The sequence below is a fragment of the Tachyglossus aculeatus genome, chromosome 25 (assembly GCF_015852505.1).
Source record: "Tachyglossus aculeatus isolate mTacAcu1 chromosome 25, mTacAcu1.pri, whole genome shotgun sequence".
NCBI lineage: Eukaryota > Metazoa > Chordata > Mammalia > Monotremata > Tachyglossidae > Tachyglossus > Tachyglossus aculeatus.
The window spans coordinates 724,761-751,254 of NC_052090.1; the positions used below are offsets into that span (position 1 = coordinate 724,761).

At 46.7% G+C, this 26,494-nt stretch overlaps 1 protein-coding gene across 5 annotated transcripts in view; it reads right to left on the reverse strand.

Moving 5' to 3' along the window:
- PIKFYVE (phosphoinositide kinase, FYVE-type zinc finger containing) overlaps positions 1–26,494 on the reverse strand; it is a 153,083-nt gene that overhangs the window by 23,079 nt on the left and 103,510 nt on the right. For all 5 annotated transcript variants that reach the window (XM_038766414.1, XM_038766413.1, XM_038766412.1 and 2 more), the window contains 10 exons: positions 25,878–26,049; positions 20,396–20,574; positions 14,196–14,309; positions 12,962–13,070; positions 12,726–12,880; positions 12,043–12,133; positions 5,885–5,945; positions 4,877–5,014; positions 1,498–1,618; positions 1,153–1,248 (listed from right to left, as the gene is read on the reverse strand). In XM_038766414.1, the coding sequence (XP_038622342.1) occupies positions 1,153–1,248; positions 1,498–1,618; positions 4,877–5,014; positions 5,885–5,945; positions 12,043–12,133; positions 12,726–12,880; positions 12,962–13,070; positions 14,196–14,309; positions 20,396–20,574; positions 25,878–26,049 (1,236 nt within the window). The remainder of the gene's footprint in view (positions 1–1,152; positions 1,249–1,497; positions 1,619–4,876; positions 5,015–5,884; positions 5,946–12,042; positions 12,134–12,725; positions 12,881–12,961; positions 13,071–14,195; positions 14,310–20,395; positions 20,575–25,877; positions 26,050–26,494) is intronic.

Consider the following 26,494-nt stretch of genomic DNA (forward strand, 5'->3'; position numbering starts at 1 on the left):
AATGAGGGAAGAAGACAACTTGGTATTCCAAAGCTAGACACTTCTGTAAATTAGCATTCTGCAGAACATCCAGAATTACTCTGTTCATAAATTGGGCATTAAAAAAAAAATCCCTAAAATCAATTTCAGCATCAGCATCCACAAACACCCACCTCTCCCATAAAACAGGCAGAGCTTGAAAGAAAAGTGAAAGAGGTCAGGGACAGAGGCAGTTGGCACTGGCTCACTAGGGGCCCATATTCAGTACAACAGGCATGCCGCAGGCAAATACAGCCCAGGATGGTCAGGGAAGAGGAAAAGGCCTGCTGGGGTGGGGGCAAGGAGGTTTCTCTGACAGCTGGTGGCTGAGGAATGGCAGGCTCCAGAACACTGTTGTTCCCAGGCAGCAGCAGCTGCAGTGGCGGCGGGCTGAAAGACCCTGATCTTGCAACAGGTTGGGGGGCTAAAAGTGGGCTGAGGGCAGGCAGACAAGAAGTAAAGGCTTTCAGGTTTCTTGTCTCCTCCTTCCCCTCTCTGGCCCAAATCCCTATAGCTGACTTGCCACTGAGAGGAAGAAAAATGTCGATAGACAGTCCATGCATCCTCGACTTCTGGCAGCGGTCATGCATTCTGCTAATGAACTTATAGACCGTAAGCCCGGTGTGGGCAGGGATTGTCTCTCTTTATTGCTGAATTGTACTTTCCAAGTGCTTAGTACAGTGCTCTGCACATAGTAAGCACTGAATGAATGAACTGCCCGAGGACGGGGGTTTGGACAGGCAGCTGAAGGATAACAAAGGAAAGGGGATTCAGGGTGCAACAGTGTGCATGTCCAAGGCATAGAAATTGGGTCCCTAAGTCATTTTGAATTTGAAAATTGGGCCAATCACCCCAACTTAAAGTCTGACTCTGAAGCTTAGCTTGAGTTCTGTGGATGGTGGGGGCTGGGGAATGGGGGAGGTTAGGCCCCACGAGCCCTTATTCCCATCGGGGGTGGGAGAGGGACCCAGGGGTGGAGCTGAAATGAGGATTTTTATGGGAGTGTAGGAAGAAAGGCACTAGAACTAGGCATTCTTCTCAGCAGTTCACTACTGTGCGTGCAATGGCTCACAATGAATGCTCTTTTCACACCTGAATAGGACACCGATATATAGAAAATAACGAATCAAGTACCTGAGAGCAAAAGCTATGATTGAGCTGGGTTCCTTCTCACAGACTGCAATGGGCACACGTTCATGTTCATACATTAAATAGTGTTTGTCAGGGTCACTGTGGAAAAGAGGAATAGAACATATGTACCAGATGCTTCCTCGACCGCCCACAGGAAGAATCAAGGCCACCCGGTGCTGGGTCCAGCAACTCAACTAGCCATGAATGTTTGTGCTCTGAGAGCTCCCTACTGGGTGACTCTACAAGGGAAACACATTCAGTGCTTCCCGGGGGAGAGTAGGGTCAGGAACCCGATCACACCAGAAACCCGGGAAAAGGCCAACCAACCCTGGGGCTCCCGATACTTACAATGGGAAAGGAATTGGGTTATAGCTGTTCCCTGGCAGCAGATTTGCAAAGATAGCCTTCATGGTTGATTTCTCCTTCACCTGGCTGTCTGTGGATCCCAGCAAGTACCCATCAAAGACATCTAGAATGGAGCAGAGGAGTCCATGGGCATGCAAACAAATGAGCAATACATTTGTACCAAATGTAATTCACCCTCTGGGATTTCCTCTTGGACTAATGAAATAGCCCCTGGAGGAGCAGTCAGCTTCAAAACTGATACAACAGGCCATTTCCCCCGCAGTGAGCTTGCTAAAATTCCTAGGATGGAATATCTCATTCAGAAAATTTAAGGCCCAGTAAAGACTCAACTTTCTTTGTGGAAATAGTAATTTGAGGGTGAGGAAACTGTCTCTGGAAGCAGCATGGCCTAGGAGTCATGAAACCTGGGTTCTAATCCCGGCTCCACCACCTGCCTGCTGGATAACCTTGGGTAAGTCACTTCACTTCTCTGTGGCTCAGTTTCATATCCTGTAAAATAGAGAGTCAATACCTGCTCTCTCTTCCCCATAAGATTTTGGACTCCACATGGGACAAGGACTATGTCCAACCAAGGACTCTCACCAACTCTGAAATCCCTCTCTCTGATCATAACCTTCTCACCTGCCTCCTCACTCACACCCCTCCCCCGTGTAAATCTATATTACTAACTCACAGAGACCTCCGCTCTCTCGACCCCATCCATCTTTCTCAGTGCATCACACCCCACCTTGCCTCCCTTTCCTCTCTACCCAATCTTGATGACCAGATTACTGCTCTCAACTCTACCGTCTCTATTCAACGCAACTCACTCGCTCCCCTTTCCCTTTGCCGCTCTTGTGCCACTAACCCACAGCCTTGGATGAATGCCACCGTCTGCCTCCTTCGCTCTTATGTTCGAGCTGCTGAACGCTGCTGACAAAAGTCAAAACACCAAGCCAATCTTGTTCACTTCAAGTTTATCCTTTTCTGCCTTAACTGTGCCCTCTGCTCTACCAGGCAAAACTACTTCACCTCCCTTATTGACACCCATGCCCATCATCCCCGTCAGCTCTTCCATACATTTAACTCCCTTCTCAGGCCCCCTGTTCCTCCCCGCCCTCCATCCCTCACACCCAACGATCTGGCCTCCTACTTCATTAGTAAAATTAACTCCATCAGGTCTGAGTCCTCAAAGTCACTCCCTCCACCTTCTCCAACCCCACTGCTTTCAACCCCCTCCACTACTCTCCCATCCTTCCCAGGAGCATCTTCAGATGAGATCCCGTCCCTCCTCTCGAGTGCTACTCCATCCACCTGTGCTTCCGACCCCATTCCCTCTCATCTTATGAAATCTCTCGCCCCTTCCCTCCTCCCCTCCTTAACTTCCATCTTCAACCGCTCACTCTCCACTGGTTCCTTCCCCTCTGCCTTCAAACATGCCCACGTCTTCCCCATCCTAAAAAAACCCTCTCTTGACCCCACCTCCCCTTCTAGTTATCACCCTATCTCCCTCCTACCATTCCTTTCCAAACTCCTAGAACGAGTCGTCTACACCCGCTGCCTCAAATTCCTCAACGCCAACTCTCTCTTTGACCCCCTCCAATCTGGCTTCCATCCCCTACAATCTACCAAAACTGCCCTCTCAAAGGTCAACAATGACCTCCTTCATGCCAAATCCAACAGCTTCTACTTTATCCTAATCCTCCTCGACCTCTCAGCTGCCTTCGACGCTGTGAACCACCCCCTTCTCCTCAACATGCTATCCAACCTTGGCTTCACAGACTCCATCCTCTCCTGGTTCTCCTCATCTCTCTGGCCGTTCATTCTCAGTTTCCTTTGCGGGCTCCCCCCACCCCCCATCTCCTTACTGTAGGGGTTCCTCAGGGGTCAGTTCTTGGTCCCTTTCTGTTCTCTATCTACACTCACTCCCTTGGTGAACTCATTCGCTCCCACAACTTCAACTATCATCTCTACGCTGATGACACCCAAATTTACATCTCTGCCCCTGCTCTCTCTCCCTCCCTTCAGGCTCGTGTCTCCTCCTGCCTCCAGGACATCTCCATCTGGATGTCTGCCTGCCATCTAAAACTCAATCTGTCCAAGACTGAACTCCTTATCTTCCCTCCCAAACCCTGCCCTCTCCCCGACTCTGCCGTCACTGTAGACAAGCATTACCATCGTTCCCGTCTCACAAGCCCGTAACCTTGGTGTCATCCTGCTCTTGCGTTCACCCCTCACATCTAATCTGTCACCAAAACCTACCGGTCTCACCACCACAACATCTCCAAGATCCACCCTTTCCTCACCATCCAAACCGCTACCTTGCTGGTTCAATCTCATCTTATCCCGACTGGATTACTACATCAGCCTCCTCTCTGATCTCCCATCCTGCTGTCTCTTCCCACTTCAGTCTACACTTCACGCTGCTGCCGGATCATCTTTGTGCAGAAACGCTCTGGGCTTGTTACTCCCCTCCTCAAAAATCTCCAGTGGCTGCCTGTCAACCTATGCATCAAGCAAAAACTCCTCACTCTCGGCTTCAAGGCTCTCCATCACCTTGCCCCCTCCTACCTCACCTCCCTTCTCTCCTTCTACAGCCCAGCCCACACCCTCCGCTCCTCTGCCGCTAACCTCCTCACTGTACCTCGTTCTCGCCTGTCCCGCCGCCGACCTCCGGCCCACGTCCTCCCCCTGGCCTGGAATGCCCTCCCTCCACACATCTGCCTAGCTAGCTCTCTTCCTCCCTTCAAAGCCCTAATGAGAGCTCACCTCCTCCAAGAGGCCTTTCCAGATTGAGCCCCCTTTTTCCTCTCCTTCTCCCCATCCCACCGCCCTACCTCCTTCCCCTTCCCACAGCACCTGTATATGTGTTTGTACAGATTTATTACTCTATTTTACTTGTACATATTTACTATTCTATTAATTTGTTAATGATGTGCACTTAGCTTTAATTCTATTTGTTCTGACAACTTGACACCTGTCCACAGGTTTTGTTTTGTTGTCTGTCTCCCCCTTTTAGACTGTGAGCCCATTGTTGGGTAAGGACCGTCTCTATATGTTGCCAACTTGTACTTCCCAAGCGCTGAGTACAGGGCTCTACACACAGTAAGTGCTCAATAAATATGACTGACTGAATGAATGAACCTAATAATTTTGCATCTGCCCCAGTGCTTACTGCAGTTCTTGGCACATTACAAATATCATGACAAATATTAATAAATATCACAATTATTATAATTATCATGGCAATGTTGGATTCAGAGTCCCATCAGATACCACAGATTCCATGACCCAGCTCAATGCTACGGATCCCTGAACCGGGGAAGCTCGAGGGAGCGAGAAGAAAAACATGGAGTTCCTTACGGATGCTCTCCAATTTTACCTTCAGAACTGCTGATGTTGTCGGGCTCAGAAGGGCCTCCCACGAGCTGGTCAGATACAACTTCAGGAGGAGTAGGCAGCTGCAGATGCATGGAGCTAGTGGAGCTTTGGCTTGACAAAGTTGATAAGAAGCGATCCTCTGAATGGAAAGAAGAAGTACGTGGGACAAACTGTTGCAAACATCTCTTTCATTTTTATTTAGCCTGTGTCAAAGAAAAGGCCCTAGTATTTCCATCTTCTAAAACAGAACATAGCTTGAAGTAGAGGAACAATACCTAAAATGAGTACCCATTCCGGGAAGAGAATGTCCTGCTTTTGCAAAAATTCCTCATTTAATTGAGGTACAGGACTTTATTACAAAGAGTCAAACAGAGGTAATTTTCTTTCAGCAGAAGATATGGAAGCAAAACAAGGAACTTTTCCTTCTCAATTTTGTTGGGAAGAAGACCACGTTTTCCTTCACAGTCGTTAGGGAGATTATAAATAATTCATTTGTGTTCATTTTGGGCACAGCTGCTCCTCTGCAGGACTGGGCTGGGACAAGACCTTCAGGGGCAAGCTAAGCACCCCCCTCAGGAAAATCATACCCTGAGCGAAGTGATTGACAGAGCTCAAGTCTGAGCTATCGCTAGCTCTGCTTCACCCTCCTTTTCCCTCCTGCCCCTCTTTCAGTTGTCTGTCTCATCCTGTCACTTTTGTTTTTATTTTGTGTATTGCATGTTGGTCCTCATCCCTTATGCTGTTTCCAAGTTTTTCTGTTTCATTGCTGCCTATGTGTCTGTAGCCAGTCTTCCCCATCTCCACACACTCTGCTACCCAACTGTTCTCTGAAATACTTCCTCTTCCAGTGCATATCAACTCAACTTGGAGAGAAATCTCAGCACACCCAAGATTATACATTTTTTGCAAACCCCATCTGAATTACAACTATTCAGTTCTACTAATCATCCTTGAAAATCAAGGTTTTTGAAAATCAGATATAAAAAGTAATATGGGCTCCCAGACAAACCTTTTTCTCCATTTTGAAGTCCTGGGGAAGCATTGCGGGGTGATGCATCCATTGTACTAATCTACAGAAAAAGAGAACACTTGTTTTTGAGGGAGAAACACTGCAACTGATGAATGGGTTTCTACTGTCCACTAAATGTTAGTCTAAAACTTACCCTCTCCGCATAATTTATTGGCAATAATAAGTTTGCTAGTAATAACAATTCCTGGTTTGTTATTTGTTAGTGGGGAGGGTTTCTTCCCCTCCCTCTGCCTAGACCCACCCCGTGGCCAGCCCCTTCAGCCAATCATTGAGAGTGACCACCAAGTCAATCAGAGCACTTGGAGGTGGTGATCCCAGGGGAGAACCTTCTGCTTTATACATATAGGTTAAAGCTCGTTCACAAACACTAACAATACCCATCAAGATCACTGCTCCTGTCCCTGCCTCCTTCACTGTCAGACTCTCTTCCCAGGAATGGGCTCCACCACTTCTCTCTCCAAAGCAGCCTTTGGCCTTGCTTGCCTTGCTTGCTGCAGGCTCCAGCCCCCGATGCCTCCCAGGCTCTTTCTTCCTCCTTCCTCACCTCCGGCTTTTCCAGCCTTCTCTTCTTTTCCCACCACCTCCTCTTCCACCACAGTTGAGTGAAATATGCGCTTTGTGCAGCCTCAGCCTCCCTTCTCCTGAGGCTGAGGAACTCTTTTCCTGTCCTGAGCAAGCTCTGTGCACTTTGGGTTGCATATAAAAGCCACTGCTCTGCCTCTCAGCACCCTCTTCACCTCCAGCCGAGCATAACAACCCTCTCCCATCCCTCCATGGTGGCTGAGGAATGCTCTGCCTGCCCCCGGCATGCACTATATAGGCTGGAACTAATAGAAAAGATGCTACTCTGCTTTCTCAGCGCCTCTTTACCTTTGGAGATGAACAAAACATCTGGCATTTGCAGCTTTATCTCTCAAGGTGTTCTCATCACGGGAACTGGCTTCTCTTCCTGCCAAACAAGGTCCCTCCATACCACCGAGGAGACCCCCATCCCACCCTGCTTTCCACTGCCCTTGCAGGAAAGAGAACTGCAGCATGAGGCCTCTCAGAACCTTGGGCAAACGAGTGGTTAAGTAGCCACTGCTTTGGACTCACAAGGAGAAATTCTGCTCCTATAACCACAGCTCTCCACTGACTTTTATTTTGATTTTGTGCATTGCCTATCTGTCCTAGTCCCACATGCTGTTTTAATGTTTTACTGTTTCATAGTTCCCAGTGTGTCCATTTCCAGTCTGCCCACCAACACTACCACCTATATTCATAAATTGTGAGCTCCTCCAGGACAGAGGCCATAACTAATTCCCACTGGTATATGCCTTTCCAGATCTTACTGCAGTGCTGTGCATCCAGTGAGCACTTTATCACATTGCCTGACGCAAGTCATTTACAAGCAGATGGACTTATGAGAAGCAGCGCGGCTCAGTGGAAAGAGTCCGGGCTTTGGAGTCAGAGGTCATGGGTTCAAATACCAGCTCTGCCAATTGTCAGCTGTGTGATTTTGGGCAAGTCACTTCACTTCTCTGGGCCTCAGTTCCCTCATCTGTAAAATGGGGATTAATACTGTGAGCCCCACGAGGGACAACCTGACCACCTTGTAACCCCCCTCAGCGCTTAGAACAGTGCTTTCTTCTATACTGTGAGCCCGCTGTTGGGTAGGGACTGTCTCTATATGTTGCCAACTAATCAGAGAAGCAGCGTGGCTCAGTGAAAAGAGCACGGGCTTGGGAGTCAGAAGTCATGGGTTCTAATCCTGGCTCCACCACTTGTCTGCTCTGTGACCTTAGGCAAGCCACTTAACTTCTCTGTGCCTCAGTTACCTGATCTGTAAAATGGAGATTAAAGACTGTGACCACCATGTGGGACAACCTGATTACCGAGTATCTCCCCCAGAGCTTAGAACAGTGCTTGGCACATAGTAAGTGCTTAACAAATACCATCATCATTATTATTATCATCATCATCATCATTATCATCAATAATCGTATTTATTGAGCGCTTACTGTGTGCAGAGCACTGTACTAAGCGCTTGGGAAGTACACAAATTGGCAACATATAGAGACAGTCCCTACCCAACAGTGGGCTCACAGTCTGAAAGGGGGAGACAGAGAACAAAACCAAACATAATAACAAAATAAAATAAATAGAATAGATATGTACAAGTAAAATAAATAAATAATACAGTAATAAATATGTACAAACATATATACATATATACAGGTGCTGTGGGGAAGGGAAGGAGGTAAGATGGGGGGATGGAGAGGGGGACGAGGGGGAGAGGAAGGAAGGGGCTCAGTCTGGGAAGGCCTCCTGGAGGAGGTGAGCTCTCAGTAGGGCCTTGAAGGGAGGAAGAGAGCTAGCTTGGCGGGTGGGCAGAGGGAGGGCATTCCAGGCCCGGGGGATGACGTGGGCCGGGGGTCGATGGCGGGACAGGCGAGAACGAGGTACGGTGAGGAGATTGGCGGCAGAGGAGCGGAGGGTGCGGGGTGGGCTGTAGAAGGAGAGAAGGGAGGTGAGGTAGGAGGGGGCGAGGTGATGGAGAGCCTTGAAGCCCAGGGTGAGGAGTTTCAGCCTGATGCGCAGATTGATTGGTAGCCACTGGAGATTTTTGAGGAGGGGAGTAGTATGCCCAGAGCGTTTCTGGACAAAGATAATCCGGGCAGCAGCATGAAGTATGGATTGAAGTGGGGAGAGACACGAGGATGGGAGATCAGAGAGAAGGCTGATGCAGTAGTCCAGATGGGATAGGATGAGAGCTTGAATGAGCAGGGTAGCGGTATGGATGGAGAGGAAAGGGCGGATCTTGGCAATGTTGTGGAGCTGAGACCGGCAGGTTTTGGTAACGGCTTGGATGTGAGGGGTGAATGAGAGAGCGGAGTCGAGGATGACACCAAGGTTACGGGCTTGTGACATGGGAAGGATGGTAGTGCCGTCAACAGAGATGGGAAAGTCAGGGAGAGGGCAGGGTTTGGGAGGGAAGACAAGGAGTTCAGTCTTCGACATGTTGAGCTTTAGGTGGCGGGCAGACATCCAGATGGAGATGTCCTGAAGGCAGGAGGAGATGTGATTAATCACAGAGAGTGACCTCCAAGACCTCCAAGGAGGTGGTGATCCCAGGGGAGAACCTTCTGCTTTATACATATAGCTTAAAGCTCAGTCACAAATACTGCTGGGGACACCTAAACTTTAAGCTCCTTGTGGGTAGGGACAGTGCCTATCCAAACAACTGTACTGTACTCTCCCAGAGTACTATGCAGTCTTCACAGAAAAAGAGCTAAAAAAATACCACTGATTGATTGACTGATTGAAACATCTGTTCTTCACATAAACCTTCACTTTTCCTTCATGTCTCATTCCCTGACCTTTTCCCATGCCTCCCTTTGGGCTTTTCTTGTAAAGTTTTATCTCCTTTTCATTTTCCCAGTGCTATTTTTTATTTCTTGGGAAGGACACCTTCCGGCTGTCAGTGGCTTGATTTTCCCAAACTTAGCCCAAGATGTGTTATCTGGCTCTCGCCCTAGTGATAGCACTTTTGATTCACTCAATAAAAGAGGAACCCCAGTTGATTGACCCAGGAGAAGTTTACATAGAACAAGTGCTATCTGAGCTCTCCTGGTGATCCAGAGAACTGGTGTGGCCTGATGGATCAGGCAGTCAGAGGACCTAGATTCAAATCCTGTATCTGCCACTTGCCTGTTGTGACAACTTGGGCAAGTGACTTAATTTCTTGGAGCCTCAGTTTCCTCATCTGTAAAATGGAGATTCCATACTTGCTTTCCCTCCTACTTCGACTTTGAGCCCCATGTGGGACAAGGACTTTGACTTAGGCTTAGTAGAGTGCTTGGCAAAGCCTAAGTGCTTAACAAATACTATTACTGTTGTTACTGTTATTAAGGAGCTCTCCTGGGGAGTTCTGGCAGACTGGCTTGGTCAGTCACATTTCCATGAAAAGCATCTGTAAATCTGATCAGCAAAAAATAAATCTCTCCAGGCCAGAGCTGTGACTTTGCAAAGCTTCAAGGACGAGACCTGGTTCTTAGTTACCTGAGATTTTGGATGAACCTGCCTTTCTGCTCCCCCAACAGACCAGGCACCAGAGTGTTTTATTGCACTTTAGCTCTTCCATCACTTATTCTGTCAGAGGCCCCAAAGAGGTAAGGCTGAATTCTGTTCTTTCCTTCCTCTGACTTTCTTTTATCAGTTCTCTTTCCATTTGTCTGTTTCTTTGCTGCTTTTGTTTTCCTTTCAGAAGGTCAAATCAAGGGAGAAGGTAAGTCTACCAGCTTCATTGCTCCGTGAGTGTGCCCAGAAGATTTCACCCTTCTCTTCTGAGCATCCCCTGGACCACACTTCACCTCTTCCCAGCACTGTAGCTGGAAGGAGGTGGGAGGAGAGAGAAATGGGGCAGAGAGGGGAAGGAAGGAGGATTAGAGGGAAGGAAAGGGAAAGGTGCCTGCCTGTGTGGATTAGGTTCTCCATGGGCTCCCCACAAATGCTCTGGGCAGTCTTCCTATTCCTAGGGGTCACCCAGCACTAGCAGAAAGAGGATGGCTGGGGTGAGGCTGGCAAGGTCTCCCCCTCCTGTTCTGTCCCTCCCCCCACCCCAATCTTAAAGGCAGTGGGGCTTTTGGTAGAGTGGAAGTAAAGGACTGAAGGTAATGGAACAGAATAGCTAGGCATAGAGGTGCATCCACGTCAGCCCACATGCTTTGCAGGACTGCAGTCAGAGGCAACTCTGCCCTACCCCCTTCCCCTCCTCACAGCACTTGTATATCCTTGTACATATTTATTACTCTATTTTATTTGTACATATTTACTACTCCATATTAATGACGTGTATATAGCTATAATTCTATTTATTCTGACAGTATTAACACCTGTCTACTTGTTTTGTTTTGTTGTCTGTCTTCCCCTTCTAGACTGTGAGCCCGCTGTTGGGTAGGGACCGTCTCTATATGTTGCCGACTTGTACTTCCCAAGAGCTTAGTACAGTGCTCTAATGAATGAATTAATTTCATACGGTTTATCTGTCCGTTCACAGCTGACTAAAAGTAGGCCTCATGGCTTGCAGGCAACCAGAGAATCAGAGAACGTCCCTGACCCCACAAGACCACAAATGGAAAAAATTCAATCCCATCCACTGTAGCCCACTAGAATGTCAGTGAGGGGACCCAAACTGCACCAGCTCCCCAATAGTCCCAAAAGGCAGGGGGCAGGCCATCTGCCTTTGAGAATTAGAAGCTGAAGAGGAATCCACATTCACCCAGGTCCTCCTGGGGCTTCTTGGATCACAGGTTCGTGTTTACTCCAGGAATTAATCTCTGCAAAAAATTATCCCTGACTGTAAGCCCCATGTGGGGGCAGGGACTCTGTCCGATCTGATTACCTTGTATTGACCCAAGGGCTCAGTACAGTGTCTGGTACACAGTAATAGATTAACAAGTACCAAAATAAAAAACCAACAACCCCGATGAATCACCACCCTTCCTGTCTCACAAGCCTGTAACCTTGGCATTATCCTTGACTCCTCTTTCTCATTCAACCTACATGTTCAGTGCATCACTAAATTCTGTCAGTTCAACCTTCACAACTTCGCTAAAATCAGCCCTTTCCTTTCCATCCAAATTGCTACCACGTTAATCTGAGCACTTATCCTATCCCGCCTTGACTACTGTATCAGCCTCCTTGCTGACCTCCCTGTCTTTCCCCACTCCAGTCCGTATTTCACTTTGTTGCCTGGATCATTTTCCTATAAAAATGCTCACTCCGTGTTTCCCAACTCCTCAAGAACCTCCAGTTGTTCCTGACCCCAAGGAGCTAACAATCTAGAATGAATAAGGAGGACAACCACAGAGGAAACGGTCAAAAATCATATATTTTTTGCATAAAACCCGATTTGCTGTAAGCTCCTCAGAGGCAGGGAAAATTACCAACTGTGTGGTACTGTACTCCCCCAAATGCTTAGTACAGTACTCTGCACATTAGTAAACACTCAATAAGTACTACTCATTGATAATCTTAGGAAATTAGGACTCAAATTCTAAAAACATTTTTGCCACCAAGACATAAATGACACAAATAACATGAACATTTCCAAACTTCAGAGAAAAGCTACTTGCACAAACAGCAGACATGCTTACCTTATTCTCCTCCCCTTGTCTTAGTCTTCCAGGGCTGGGAGGTACGGAAGGGCGCTTTCTACCTTTCTCCTGCTGGAAAAGATCCTGCAGCCTAGGTCCAAAGAATTGGAAACAGAATGTTGCTCTCAGCTCATTGACAACAATGTACTGAACCTCTCTATATTGGTCTCTGCTTTCAATGTGTTCCAGCTTTTTCAATTTTTCCTAGTTAAGACTGAGAATTGTCCCCTCTTCCCTTTTCTTCCCCAAGCCCCCTGCTACGCCACCTGATCTTACCGTCAAGGAGAAATGCAGGCAGCGGGAACCTTAAGAAAAAGACACTTTAATTCTTGAGCAATCCAGAAGTAATGAAAACAAGCCCCAAAGAAGAATACCCCTTCAATAAAGAAACAAAAGTTTTAATAAAATTTCTGTCTCTTTCAATTAACTAAGCCAAACCATTAAAAATGCTTCTGAAGTAACGTTAAAGTGGCATTTTTACCTCTGTTTGCTTTGGCTAGCTCCCTGCCAATGGTGATTTAGAATTTAACGGGGAGCGGGAAAGAGGGGGACGGAGGAACATCTTCCAATGGGAATCTGGACAAACCATTTCACTGTGAACACACTCAGGGGCTTTAGCACAAAATCAGAACTGGGCAGGACAAGAGACAGAGAACAGAATTCCTGAGGTTAATTCCTGTTACCTGGAATTCCAGACTTGCAGCATTTCACAGAGACTTTGCTTCTTGGCAATCAGAGACTCAAACACTGACTGTAACTGCTGAGGTGTGTCTAGACAGGAGGTCACCAACCGGGCTTGGATCTTCTCAATCCAGGTCTTGAACTCCCCTTCTTCCATCTGTGAGGAGAATTAACGTCCTCAGCATTTCAGGAAATGATCCAAACTGTAGGTGCTCTGACCAGAGTAAAGAAAACCTACCTCTTTCTGGGCAAATATATCTTCCATCTTCTCCTCTCTCATCTTGCTAAACGTATCAGTTTTCAAAGATGCAAGCCGTTCATCAACAGCAAGGTACACCTGAGAAACTCTGGAGAGTGAAAGAAAACGGAACTAAAGACCACTTAATGTCCATCAGCATATGCCCACAAGGAACGAAATGGCTCTTGGCATATATTAACCCCCAAAGTTTCAGCTAATGAAGGCCCGATTTTGGAACAGTGTTTAGTAAGAGAAAACGCCATGCTGCTGGCTCTTCTAGAGTCTAGTACAACAGCTAAAATGATTGAATGTTTTATATGTACGTGAAACATGTCCATAAAACTTGTCTACATATATAGACATGGCCAAGTCCATGACTGACACCAATAATGAAAGGCAGTAAAGTAGCCACTACATACTGCCCTGGAGGACAGGAAAGCAGACCTGCAGCATTATTTTCCTAGAAAAGACTGATATTATGAAGAGATTGGTTGAAGCCAGGAAGAGGAACTTGAGAAAAGAGGAAGAGTGAACAGTGGAATGAACTTTCTGGTAGAGAGTGATTTGCAATGAGCTATGGCATGCAGTCAACCTGCCCTGCAGGTTCATATAGAAAGCGGGTCACCCGGCATTCCTTCTTGCCCAACTGATGAGAGATTAACTCTTTAAATACACTGCTTCCCACTGCATCTATCAATTTCCTATAACATTCAAGGAAGGTACTATAAGCAGGAGGACAAAAATAAAACACCTTGTAGGTCTGCAGATTAAGCCTCATTTGCGAATGCAAATTTCACAGTAAATTCTGAGAATACAAACAATGCCCCAGCACTGCTCAGGCAGACCTGAAGCACTCTCCATTACTAATTCTCCATTATGAAATGTCCTAAAGGAAAAACATTTTGCTACCAACTACTCATCTGTCTAGTCTATGCTTCAGTAGCTGCAGATGTAGAGGGAAATGGAATTGCGCACATTAGATTAATCAGAATATCTGGAAAAAACAAAATGGTAGTTTCCCCGACCTTCCTTCCTTCCCTCTTCCCCACCCTGTTCTCTTCCCCCACTTCCAGGGAGCTCAAATGCAAGGCATTTTCTGAGTCTGCAATCATAAAGAAGAGCGCCCAGCTCCAGTGATGTTCTCCAAAGCTCTCAGGAAATAGAACCTGGATGAGTTCTCCATTCCAGGGGCTGAAGGAGACCAAAAGGATAAGGAGGGAGATAAGCAACTTACTTCTGGAAGAAGTCTTTAAGGTCTTGAAGAATGGAAACTTTTGATGGAAACTGTCGTCTGATGTATATTTTGGGAAGCGGAACACAAACTTCAAGAAGTCGAATGGGAGAGTAACTGAAAAAGAAAAACATCGTTTGGACAGAGGTTACAATAGCCATCAGTCAGTCAGTCAATGGCATTTATTGAGCGCTTACTGTGGGTACAGCTCTGTACTAAGCACTTGGTAGAGTACAATATAACAGACACTTCCCCTGCCTGCAACGAGCTTACAGTCTAGAGGGGGAGACAAACATTAATATAAATGAATAAAATTAAAGATATGTACATAAGTTCTGTGAGGCTGGGAGGGGGATGAATGAAGTGAGCAAGTCAGGTGACGCAGAAGGGAGTGGAAGAAAAGGAAAAGAGGGCTTAGTCAGAGAAGGTCTCGGAGGAGATGTGCCTTCAATAGGGCTTTGAAGGGGGAGAGTAATTGACGGATGTGAAGCGGGGGGAGTCCCAGGCCCAGGGGCAGGATGTGAAAGAGAGGACAGTGGCAAGACAGATGAGTACAGTAAGTAGGCTGGCATAGAGGCGAAGTGTGTGAGCTGGGTTGTAGAAGGAGAGTAGCAAGGTAAGGTAAGAGGGGCTAGGTGATTGAGTGCTCTAAAGCTGATGGTAAGGAGTTTCTGTTTGAAGTGGAGGTGGATGGGCAACCACTGGACGCTCCAGAGAAGTGTGGAAACAAGGCCTGCCATTTTTGTAGAAAAATGATCCGGGCAGCAGAGTGAAGTATGGACTGGAGTGGGGAGAGACAGGAGGCAGGGAGGTCAGAAAGAGGTTTATACAGTAATCAGGGAAGGATAAGTGCTTGGATTACCACGGTAGCAGTTTGAATGGGGAGAAAAGGGTGTATTTTGGCAATATTACAAAAGTCAAACCAATAAGATTAAGTGATGGATTGAATATGTGGGTTGAATGAAAGAGGGGAGCCAAGGGTAACACCAAGGTTATGGGATTGTGAGACAGGAAGGATGGTGGTGCCATCTATAGTGATGGGAAAGTCAGAGGAAGGATAGAATTTGGATGGGAAGATATGGAGTACTGTTTTGGACATGTTAAGTTTGAGGTGATGAGAGGACATCCAAGATGAGATGTCTTGAAGGCAGGAGGACATGTGAGACTTCAGAGAGGGAGAGAGATCAGGGCTGGAGATGTAGATTTGGGAATCATTCACATAGAGGTGGTAGTTGAAGCCATGGGAACAAATGAGTTTCCCAAGGGAGTGGGTGTAGCTGGGAAATAGAAGGGGACCCACAACTGAACCTTAAGGGACACCCACAGCTAAGGGGTGGGAGGCAGAGGAGGAGCCTGTGAAAGAGACTGAGAACAAGCAACCAGAAAGATAGGAGAACCAGGAGAAGACAATGTCAGTGAAGCCGAGGTTGGATGTTTCCAGGGGAAGGGGACGGTTGAAAGTGTCAAAAAGAGCAGACAGATTGAGGAGGATTAAGACTGAGTAAAGGTGACTGGATTTGGCAAAAAGGATATCATCTGTGACCTCTGAGAGGGCAGTGTCTGTGCAGTGAAGGGGACAGAAGTCAGATTAGAGGGGTCAAGGAGAGAATTGGAGGAGAGGAAGTAGAGATAGTAGGTGTAGAGAACTTGCTTAAGGAGTTTGGAGAGGGATGGCAGGAGGGAGATGGGGCGATAAATGGAGGGAACTGTGGGGTCAAGGGAGGGCTTTTTTTAGGATGGGGAGACATGGGTATGTTTGAAAGCAGTGGGGAGGAAACCACTGGAGAACGAAAAGTTGAAGATGGTGGTTAGGAGGGCAAAAGTGAGGGGGCAAATGTTTTGATAAGGTGTGAAGGAGTTTGGTCGTAAGCGGAGGTGGAGGGAATGGATTTTGAGAGAAGGTAGGAGATCCCTTGAGATGCTGCTGGGAAACATGGAAGAGCTGAAGAAGGGGCAGAATCGGGGAAGGACTGGGGAGGGGCAGGGGAGATTTTAGGGAGAACACACCTTACAGTTTCAATTTTCTCCATAAAAAAAGGTGGTCAGATCACTAGAGGGAATGGATGGGGGGCTCGGGGGGGGGGACAGAGGGCTTGAAATGGGCGTTAAACGTCTGGAACATCTGGTGAGGGCAATGGGCATGGGTTTCAATAATGATGGAGTATGATTTTGCTGGGCAGAGTTACAGCACACAAGGATAAACATGAAGTAGACAAGGTCGGCCTGATATTTAGATTTCTGCCAGCAGCGTTCCGCAGCTCGTGCAAAAGAGTGAAGGAAGCTGCCTAGAGGTGATCCAGGGCTGGGAATTAGTGGTACGAAGTGGACGAAGGGATAGGGGGGCGAGTGAGACCGTATTGAGACCGTCAATTTGTTCATCAAGGGAAGGCAGTTTGGGTATGGAGGCTAAATGGTACTGGATGCCTTGAGAAAATTGGATGGGGTCAAAAGATCTGAGGTCTCTGTGGGGGAACAGCACAGACTTGCGGGATGGAGGTGTGTGAGAGAGAAGGCAGGTGAGGAGGTTGAAGTCAGATAGAAGGCCTATTCATTCTTTTTGAAATAAGATGTCTGCTTTCTTCAGTATGGTCATCCCCACTGAAATGCTATGCTTTTAGTGCTCTTTGGTGATAACACTATTTAATTTGAATGCTGTTATTTTTTAGAGAACTCTCTTCCCTTCAGCATAACGCTGTGAAGCTTCCTTTGGTTTTAAAACCTCTCTTCCTCTCCTCCTCAATCTCTGAAGTATTGACTGACTTAAGAGTGATTACATTCCACTTCAATTTACCATTTGACAATGATAGGCTTGTATAGCCCAGGGGCTGGGACATCTCTATAGCCTACATAATGGCAGATTTCTCATATGCTAGCACAAAGTGCCTTTTGTGGCTGAATATACTGTACTCTTCCAAGCGCTTAGTACAGTGCTTTGCACACAGTAAGTGCTCAATAAATACGACTGAATGAATGAATGAATGAAGTGGAAGACAGAGCTTTGAGAAGGCTTTCTTAGGTACAAGTAAAAAATCAAATTCACAAACTCCTGATTAATGTAGAGGAACATTTATACTGTTACTTGATCATGTACCTATACTGTGCTTTTTAATTACTTTTTAAACATTTATATTGTTTTGGTCAATTTTTAAGACTTTGGGAACCCAATGGTACACTTTACATTACTTCCCATAAGTAGCCGTGAGGCCTAATGGAAGGAGCCAGGTCTAGGAATCAGAGGACCTTAGCTCTAATCCTGGATCTGCCATTTGCTTGCTGTGTGACTTTAGGCAAGTCACAAGTTCTCTGTGCCTCAGTTTCCTCATCTGTAAAATGGGGAGTAAATAGCTGTTACCCCTTCCACTTAGACTGTGAATCCCATCTGGGTCACGGTCTATGTCCGACCTGATGCTCTTCTTTTGACCCCGGCCCTGGGTACAATACTTGACACAAAATAAGCACTTGACAAAGATCACGGTTATTTATTTAGCCCCCTTTCCGCCAATACTCTTCTCACGGAACCAACTAAGAGCACTAACTAGGAATATCTATCTTTTTCATGAATACTACACTTGGTTCAGCTGGTGTCTAGCTAAATTCCATATGACATGATAGAAAACAATGGGTTCATCTCTAGTGAGGATCTAATTTTTAGTTGGAATGTTTCTGTAGAAAAAATTACACGCTACCTGTGAGACAGGTATATCCTTGGTATGATCCTCGACTCATCTCTCTCATACAACTCACATATTCAATCTGTCACCAAATCCTGTTGATTCAACCTTCATTAAATCCACCCTTTCCTCTCTATCCATACTGCTACAACGTTAATTCAAACAATTATCCTATCCTGCCTTGATTTCTGCATCAGTCTCCTTGCTGACTTTCCTGCCTCCTGTCTCTTCCCACTCTAGTCAATAATTTACTCTGCTGCCTGGATCATTTTTCTACAGAAACATTCAGACCATGTTTCCCACGTTTCCACCGCTTAAGAACATCCAGTGGCTACTCATCCACCTCCACATCGAACAGAAACACCTTACCATCGGTGTTAAAGCACTCAATCACCTTGCCCCTTCTACCTCACCTCGCTACTCTCCTACTACAACCGAATCCAGACACTTCGCTCCTCCTATGCCAACCTACTCACTGTACCTCGATCTATCTCGCGGCCGACCTCTTGACCACGTCCTGACTCTGGCCTGGAACTCTCTCCCTCTTCATATCCAACAGATGTTCACTGTCCCCATCTTCAAAGTCCTATTATAGGTCACATCTCCCCCCCCAACTAAGCCCACATTTCCTCCTCTCATTAATTCATTCCTTTCCTACTCCCTTCTGCATCACCCTTGAACTAGGATTTGCACCCTTTATTCAACTCTCCCTAAGCCCCATAGCACTTTTAAACATTTCTACAATTTAATTTATATAAGTGTCTGTCTCCCCTTTAGACAATAAGTAGGCAGGCAAGGTGACTACCAACTCTGTTAAACTGTATTTTCCCAAGTGCTTAGTACAGTGCTCTGCAGGTAGTAAGCGCTAAATGACAATGATGATGGCATCTGCTAAGCACTTACTATGTGCAAAGCACTGTTCTAAGCGCTGGGGAGGATACAAGGTGATCAGGTTCTCCCACGTGGGGCTCACAGTCTTAATCCCCATTTTACAGATGAGGTAACTGAGGCACAGAGAAGTTAAGTGACTTGACCAGGTCACACAGCTGACAATTGGCGGAGATGGGATTTGAACCCATGCCCTCTTACTCCCAAGCCTGTGCTCTTTCCACTGAGCCACACTGCTTCAATAAATATGAATAAATAAATATGACCGATTGATTGATGCTTGCCAAGCCCTGTAGATAACTGGGTCGGACCCAATCAGCCCCACTTGGGGCTCACAGGCTAAGCAGGAGGGAGAACAAGTACTGAATCCCCAGTTTACAAATGAGGAAACTGAAGCACAGAGAAGTTACGTTACTTACCCAACAACACCCAGCAGGCAAGGAGCTGAGCCAGGATTAGAATCCAGGCCCTCTGATTTCCAGGTCTATGCTCTTTCTGCTAGACTATGCTGCTTACCTTGAAGCATGGCCATGAGAAGGAGCATGTCTTGGTGGAAAGAGCAGAGCCTGGGTGTCAGAGGTCCTGAGTTTTAATCCTAGCTCTACCAATTTTTTCAATGGTATTTGTTATGTGCTTACCACGTGTCACGCTGTACTAAGTGCTGGGATAGATACGAGCTAATCAGGTTGTACATTGTCCATGTCCCACATGGGACTCACAATCTGATCCCCGTTTTACATCTTGAGGTATCTGAGACCCACAGGAAGTGAAATGACTTGTCCAAAGTCACACAGCAGCCAACTGCTTGCTGTGTGACTTTGGCCAAGTCGCTTAAGTTCTTGGCCCCTTGATTGCCTCAACTTTCATCATCATCATTATTTAGCAGGGAGAAAATACCTGTTCTCCCTCCTACTTAGATGGTGAGCCCCATGTGGGACAGGGACTGTGTCCGACATGATTGGCTGGTATCTTCCCCAGCGCTTGGAACAGTACTTGAGTCAGAGGTCATGGGTTCAAATCCCATCTCTGCCAATTGTCAGCTGTGTGACCTTGGTCAAGTCACTTAACTTCTCTGTGCCTCAGTTACCTCATCTGTATATTGGGGATTAAAACTGTGAGCCCCACATGGGACAACCCAATCACCGTGTATCCTCCCCAGCGCTTAGAACAGTGCTTTGCACATAGTAAGTGCTTAATAAATGCCATCATCATCATCATTTAGGGGGGAGAAAATACCTGTTCTCCCTCCTACTTAGATGGTGAGCCCCATGTGGGACAGGGACTGTGTCCAACACGATTGGCTGGTATCTACCCCAGCGCTTGGAACAGTGCTTGACACAGAGGAAGCACTTAACGTGTATCATAATTATAACCACAGTGATGAGGCAGCACTTCCAGTTTTACAAAGACAAGTCCAGGGGTACCCAGGCGCGGCTACCAGAATGGTCATTTGGTGGATTCCTGGCCCCCTTTTGGACAGTCTCTGAAAAATGTAAAATTATGGCAGTTTTTCAGAGGGATTTCACAAATCCCAAGGTTCCCGGCCCTCAGGAGAGATGGTTTTGTAGATCACTAAGTTATACAGGTCTTCCTCTTTGCGTACTGACAGAGAGAGGGGAAAAGCAGGGGCTTTACATGTCTTACCTAAAAGAAGCCACCATCTGGTTGTAGGAGAAATACTGGTGGTAGTCATGATGGATGGAGTGACCACATGGCTCAGCATTCGCTCTGCGAGTGTACTGGTGCCCATAGAACCTAAGTTCTAAGTATTTGGCAAATGACATCGTCCAGGAATCACTGGAAAGGGCAACAACCGGGGTCACCTGAAAGTCAACAGAGTGAAATGACCGGATGAGGCAATCTCAGGGGAAGAAGCCATTTGCGGGGGTTTTTAATGAAGCACATACATAAGACATACAGAGTAAAGAACTGGCCGAATTGCCCACTCCTTAAACCACTCGCACTGGTCAATGTTCTACTTTATCACATAAGCCAACACATAGGGATTACAAGGTTTTGCTGGCTATCTGAAAGACACTGAAAAGTCCTAGTGAACTTCTGATCCCCAGATATTATATCTTCTACTGCTTAAATGGAGGAAATACCTTAATTTTAAACCAAAGTCATCGGTACACTTCAGTTACCTAAAATCACTGCTAAGGCAGTGTATCATCCATTGAGTAAAGCAGCATTCAATGATGGTTTAAACACTAGTATTTACGCCTAAAGGATGGTTTATTTTCTAATTGTACTATCCCTGGAATGTCCGCAAGAGAACATCAGTCCGGCCTCCTGACTCCAGACATCCAGCACAGATGGGGAGGGTCAAACATTCTTCTTCTACAGATCTACAGCCTGATTCAGTGTTGTAAGTGTCGGGAGGCTCTGATCAGTCAGCTTCATCCTGCCCGTCCCCTTGAAGAGAGAAGCAGCATGGCTCAGTGGAAAGAGCCCAGGCTTTGGAGTCACAGGTCATGGGTTCAAATCCTGACTCCGCCAATTGTCAGCTGTGTGACTTTGGGCAAGTCACTTAACTTCTCTGTGCCCCAGTTACCTCATCTGTAAAATGGGGACTGAGACTGTGAGCCCCCCCGTGGGACAACCTGATCACCTTGTATCCTCCCCAGTGCTTAGAACAGTGCTTTGCACATAGTAAGCGCTTAATAAATGCCATTAAAAAAAATAAATAAAAGAGAGAGGTGACCCGAGGCAACTTCGGGAAGAGATTGGCCAAGTTGGACTGCTCAGGGCTAAGCCTTTCTTCAGTCCCCCTGCCTCCTCCTGGTCTGAGTGCCCCTGGGGTGGGGTGCCTTGTTCTGGCTGCCTCTCGTGGAGTTGATGCACAGTGTGCTTTTATGGGTTCTATACACCAAAATACCAACAAAGCAAACAGTCTCTGCAAATCACTTACACAATTCAAATACTGCCTGTCTCCTGGGGAGTTCTTGGGTCCCCCAGATGCACTGAATTGGTTTTCCAAGGCTACACAGGCAGACTCAGTTTAGGGCAGCAACCTAAAGCACAAGTGTCCGATGCCCACGGCCTCGACACCATAATTCTTGGCCATTTTTTCAGTTTTCTTTTGCACTGTTTTGACTTACAAAATCAGTCCCTTGTGAATCCCCCTCCATACTTATTTGGAGGGTCAGAAAATAAGCTGCTCAGGTGCGAATCTGTGGTGTAGATAGCAGGGTTTGAAGAGGAAAGCACAGGCCTGCGAGTCAGGGATCTGGGTTCCAGTCCTGGCTTAACCAACAGCTTGCTGTGTGACCTTGGACAAGTCACTTCACATCTCTGTGCCTCAGTTTTCCTTTTCTCCCTATTATTTAGACTGTGAGCCCCATGTGGGACTGGGACTGTATCAGACCTAATTTACTAATCCAACACCAGAACTTAAGACAGTGTTTGACCCATAGTAAGTGCTTAACAAATACCATTTAAAAAAAAAGCACCCAAGGCCCAATCCCCAGTCACCATTCAATAGATCCAAGACCCTGACAACCATCTTGGGGGTGAGCCTCCAGGCAGATACGCACTCATTAACGGTTCTGTCAAAGATAACCCATGAAGCATGGAATCAAAAGCCTCTCTGGTCTACAGAGACTATTTCTATTGTTCCTTCCTCTGCCTATATGCCTGCTAGTTTTACATTAGATTACTTATATTGGTCTGCCTTGATTGGTTCACCCCAAACCATGTCTGTTGCTTTCTAGTATCTTGGCTGCTTGATAAATTTGTTCTTTCATTTCCCAAGGTTAAACCACCTAGTTTAATGGGCAGGTGAGTAATAAAGTCATTCATTTTTCCTTTTGAAAGGATGGGCAGAGCACTTGGTCTTTCCCCACTCCCGGGTACTCTCTTTCATCTTTGATTTTTTAAGAACAGCTAACAGGTCTGAGATAACAGCTACCAATTCCTTTTCATGGGACCAAGGTGATGGTGGCCAATCCACCTGGTCTGGATTGCTGTGATAGTCTTCTTCAATGTCATTCACCTGCAGTTTACTAATAACAAATGATTCCTACTAAAGAATTGGGACTTGAAGCCAAAATGATTCCTACCAAGAATTGGGACTTGAAGCCAAAATACCAGGCAACGATGTATCATCTGTTTTTCCCAGTCAACTTCTCAAAATATGGAAATTCTAAGTTTCAGACTAGTAGTACACAGTACTGAGTAATCGTACATCTGGCAGGATTGGTACTGAAATAGAATTCAGCTAAATGATCAAAATGTAACAAGGTTAGCAAAGCTACATGCCACAGAAATCTGATTCCTCAACATCCTTCTCTTTTTACAATCAGCACCTGTATCCCAGAGCAGTCTCCTGGAGGATTTGGAGAACAGTGAACCTATTAGACTCCGAAGACTCACTGTGGTGCCTACCTCTGTCTCTGGAATCCTGTTTATCTATCATCAGTAAACAAATCCTAATGTCTCCAACTGAATGGTGCTTCTTAACTGTCTGGCTACCCCCTGGGACTAGGCAGGTTTAAAGACCACCAATGGGAAGGTTATTTACAAATGAAAACTTTCCGGGCCATTGACCAGCCTGAAAAGGAAATGAATGAGGAGGCGGGGAAAGAGAGGAGAAAGGAAAGGACACCTGATCCAAAGCCAAAGAGCCAAAGAACTGACTCTGAGACCGAGGGTGGGTGAGGACATAAATGAGGGAGATACAGGGAGTGAGGGGCTTTTGGTCATAAGTTACTGCCCTATCTCCATGGCTCAGTGGAAAGAGCACAGGCTTTGGAGTCAGAGGCTGTGGGTTCAAATCCTGGCTCCGCCACTTGTCAGCTGTGTGACTTTGGGCAAGTCACTTCACTTCTCTGGGACTCAGTTCCCTCATCTGTAAAATGGGGATGAAGACTGTGAGCCCCTTGTGGGACAACCTGATTACCTTGTATCTACCCCAGAGCTTAGAACAGTGCTTTGCACATAGTAAGCGCTTAACAAATACCAACATTATTATTATTCCCAAATCTACATCTCCAGCACTGATCTTTCCCCTTCTCTCAAATCTTGCATTTCCTCCTACCTTCAGGAAATCTCTACTTGGAAGTCCTGCTGACACCTCAAAATTAACGTGTTTACATCTCACCTCTATCCTCCTCGTGACTTTCCCATTATTGTAGACAGCACCACCATTCTCCCTGTCTCACAAGCCAGTGTCCTTGGCGGTATCCTCGATTCATCTCTTTCATTCAATCCACATATTTAATCTGTCACCAACTCCCGTCAGTTCAATCTTCACATCACTAAAATCCACCCTTTGTCTCCATCCATACTGCTACCACGTTAATTTAAGCACTTATCCTAACCCACCTTAATGATTGCATCAGCCTCCTTTCTGACCTCCCTGCCTCCTGTCTCACTTCACTCTAATCCACACTTCACTCTGCTGCCAGATCATTTTTCTTCAAAAATCTTCAGTCCATGTTTCCCCACTATTCAGGAACCTCCAGTGGCTGCCCATCCACCTCTGCATCAAACAGAAACTCCTTACTATCAGCTCTAAAGCACTCAATCACTTTTCCCCCTCCTACCTTTCCTCCCTGATTTCTACTACAATCCAGCCCACAACCTCCGCTCCTCTAAAGTCAACCTACTCACTCTACCTCAACCTTGTCTATCTCACAGAAAACCTCTCTCCCACATCCTGCCTCTGGCCTGGAACTCCCTCCCTCTTCATATCTGACAAATAATCACTCTCCCCACCTCCAAAACCTTAAAAAGTACATCTCCTCCAAAAGGCCTTCCCTGATTAAACCTTCATTTCCTCTTCTCCCACTCCCTTGTGTGTCACCCTTGCACTTGGATGTGCACCCCCTTAATTCGACCCTCCCTCAGTCCTACAGCACTTACATACATATCTATAATTTATTTGCTTATATTAATGCCTGTCTCCCCTTCTAGATTATAAGCTCAATGTGGGAGGGAACGTGCCTACCAACTGTTATATTATACTCTCTTAAGCGCTAAGTATAGTGCTCTGTACACAGTAAATGCTCAATAAATATGCTCGACTGACGGATTAGGAAGAACTGCCATCCATACCCACTTTGGAAGAGGTATGAGGAAGCCGTGTGGAGAGGGAAACACATGGAGAAAAACAGAAAGACCTAGCTGAGACCCAGGGATGGATATATCATCTTGACATGTGTAGGAACCTGGATTCTAGCTCAAGGAGACCTACAGAACCTGGCAGAGTTTTGTGTTTGGGACTGGATTAGACTGTTCTGATCTAGTACAACCTCATTATCTGCTGTGATCTTGCTCAGTACTGGAGAGGTGTTTCCAATTCCACTTACTTTTGGAACTATCATTTTCTTGAGTAATCTTCTGTTTATCTCTTTTCTTATATAGAGGGGAAAGGGTTTGTATCTAGGAAATCCTTCCCAGCACAACTATAGGTGAAAGCTTAGGGCAGGGCCAGACAGCATATCCCTAGCTGATTCCCGGGCCAGGCTTTGACAGAGGGAATGGAGTGGGGATAGAACTTCAAATCACTGAATGGTGGTGGTGATTTACTGGAGACAACTTGGAGTGGTCTAGCTGGAAAACATTCCCACCCTTGTGGGCAGGGAACATCATCTGCCAACTCTGTCGTACCGCATTTTCCGAAGCACTATGTACGGTGCTCTGAGCACAATATTGCGCTCCAAAGGTACCACTGATTGATTGATGGGTAGGTCTGTGGAAGGCTGACATTTCGATACATATGGTTCGAGTAGGGAAAAACTCCTCTCTTCTACTACCTTGGCCCAAGGCAAGGCAGGGCTCTGGGCACTGGGTCTCGGGGGAGGAAATGCCAAGCGTTTGGCCCAGTCCACCACATTTTTCTGATCAGCACAGGCCTGTAGGGGAGCTGAGCCAGCACTCACCCCTGACCGATTGGGCCGGGCAGCAGGGACTATTGCTATGCCAGGGTTCCTCAAGCCTAGCGAGACAGTACAAAATAATACACCAAACCACACGACACATATAAAAGATGTGCTCCAGGGTAAACTGGGGCCCAAAGGTTTCACTGACTTTGTACAAAGCTGGGATTGACCTCGAGTTAATAAAACAGCGCGACAACAGGAGAGCCGCTAAAACGGGACTAGGATAGTTTCGGCTTCAGTACCTGTTTACAGAGCCTGCACCACGAGTAGGTCAGGATCGTGTGTTGATAGCCGGGGACTGGAGACTCCAGCTCCTTGAGGATGATCTGCACACAGCCCTGCCCATGGACAAAGCGGCGGATATGGTGCACCATCGGTGTGTCACAGAACATGCTGGGGCACTGGTAGGACGGCCTGGGAACAACAGGTGAGGCAAGTCTTCAGGTTAGTGATGGGTCGGACCCTTTCATCACTAGCCACACGCTAGCTACGTGGGGCCAATATGGGGCAGTCTGTCCGGGCCCTTCCCTGATAGTCTTAAGCTAATTAGGCCCTTCACAAATTCAATGACTTTAGGATACATTCAGGTATCAGCTTAAAGAAAAAAGGTACACTTACTCAGAGAGATTTCTAGGGGCAAGGACGCCTAAGGGTGGGGGAAAACTATCTTGTACCAGGCTTTCATCAGCAGCCCGCCCCTATAAGAGCCCAGGTCTGGGGTGGAGGAGCGGGCGGTCAGAGGGCCTAGCTTCTAACCCCGGCTCTGCCACCTGCCTGCTGAGTGGCCTTGGGGAACTCACTTGATTTCTCCATGCCTCAGTTTTCTCATCTGTAAACTGGGCATGCAATAGGTACTCTC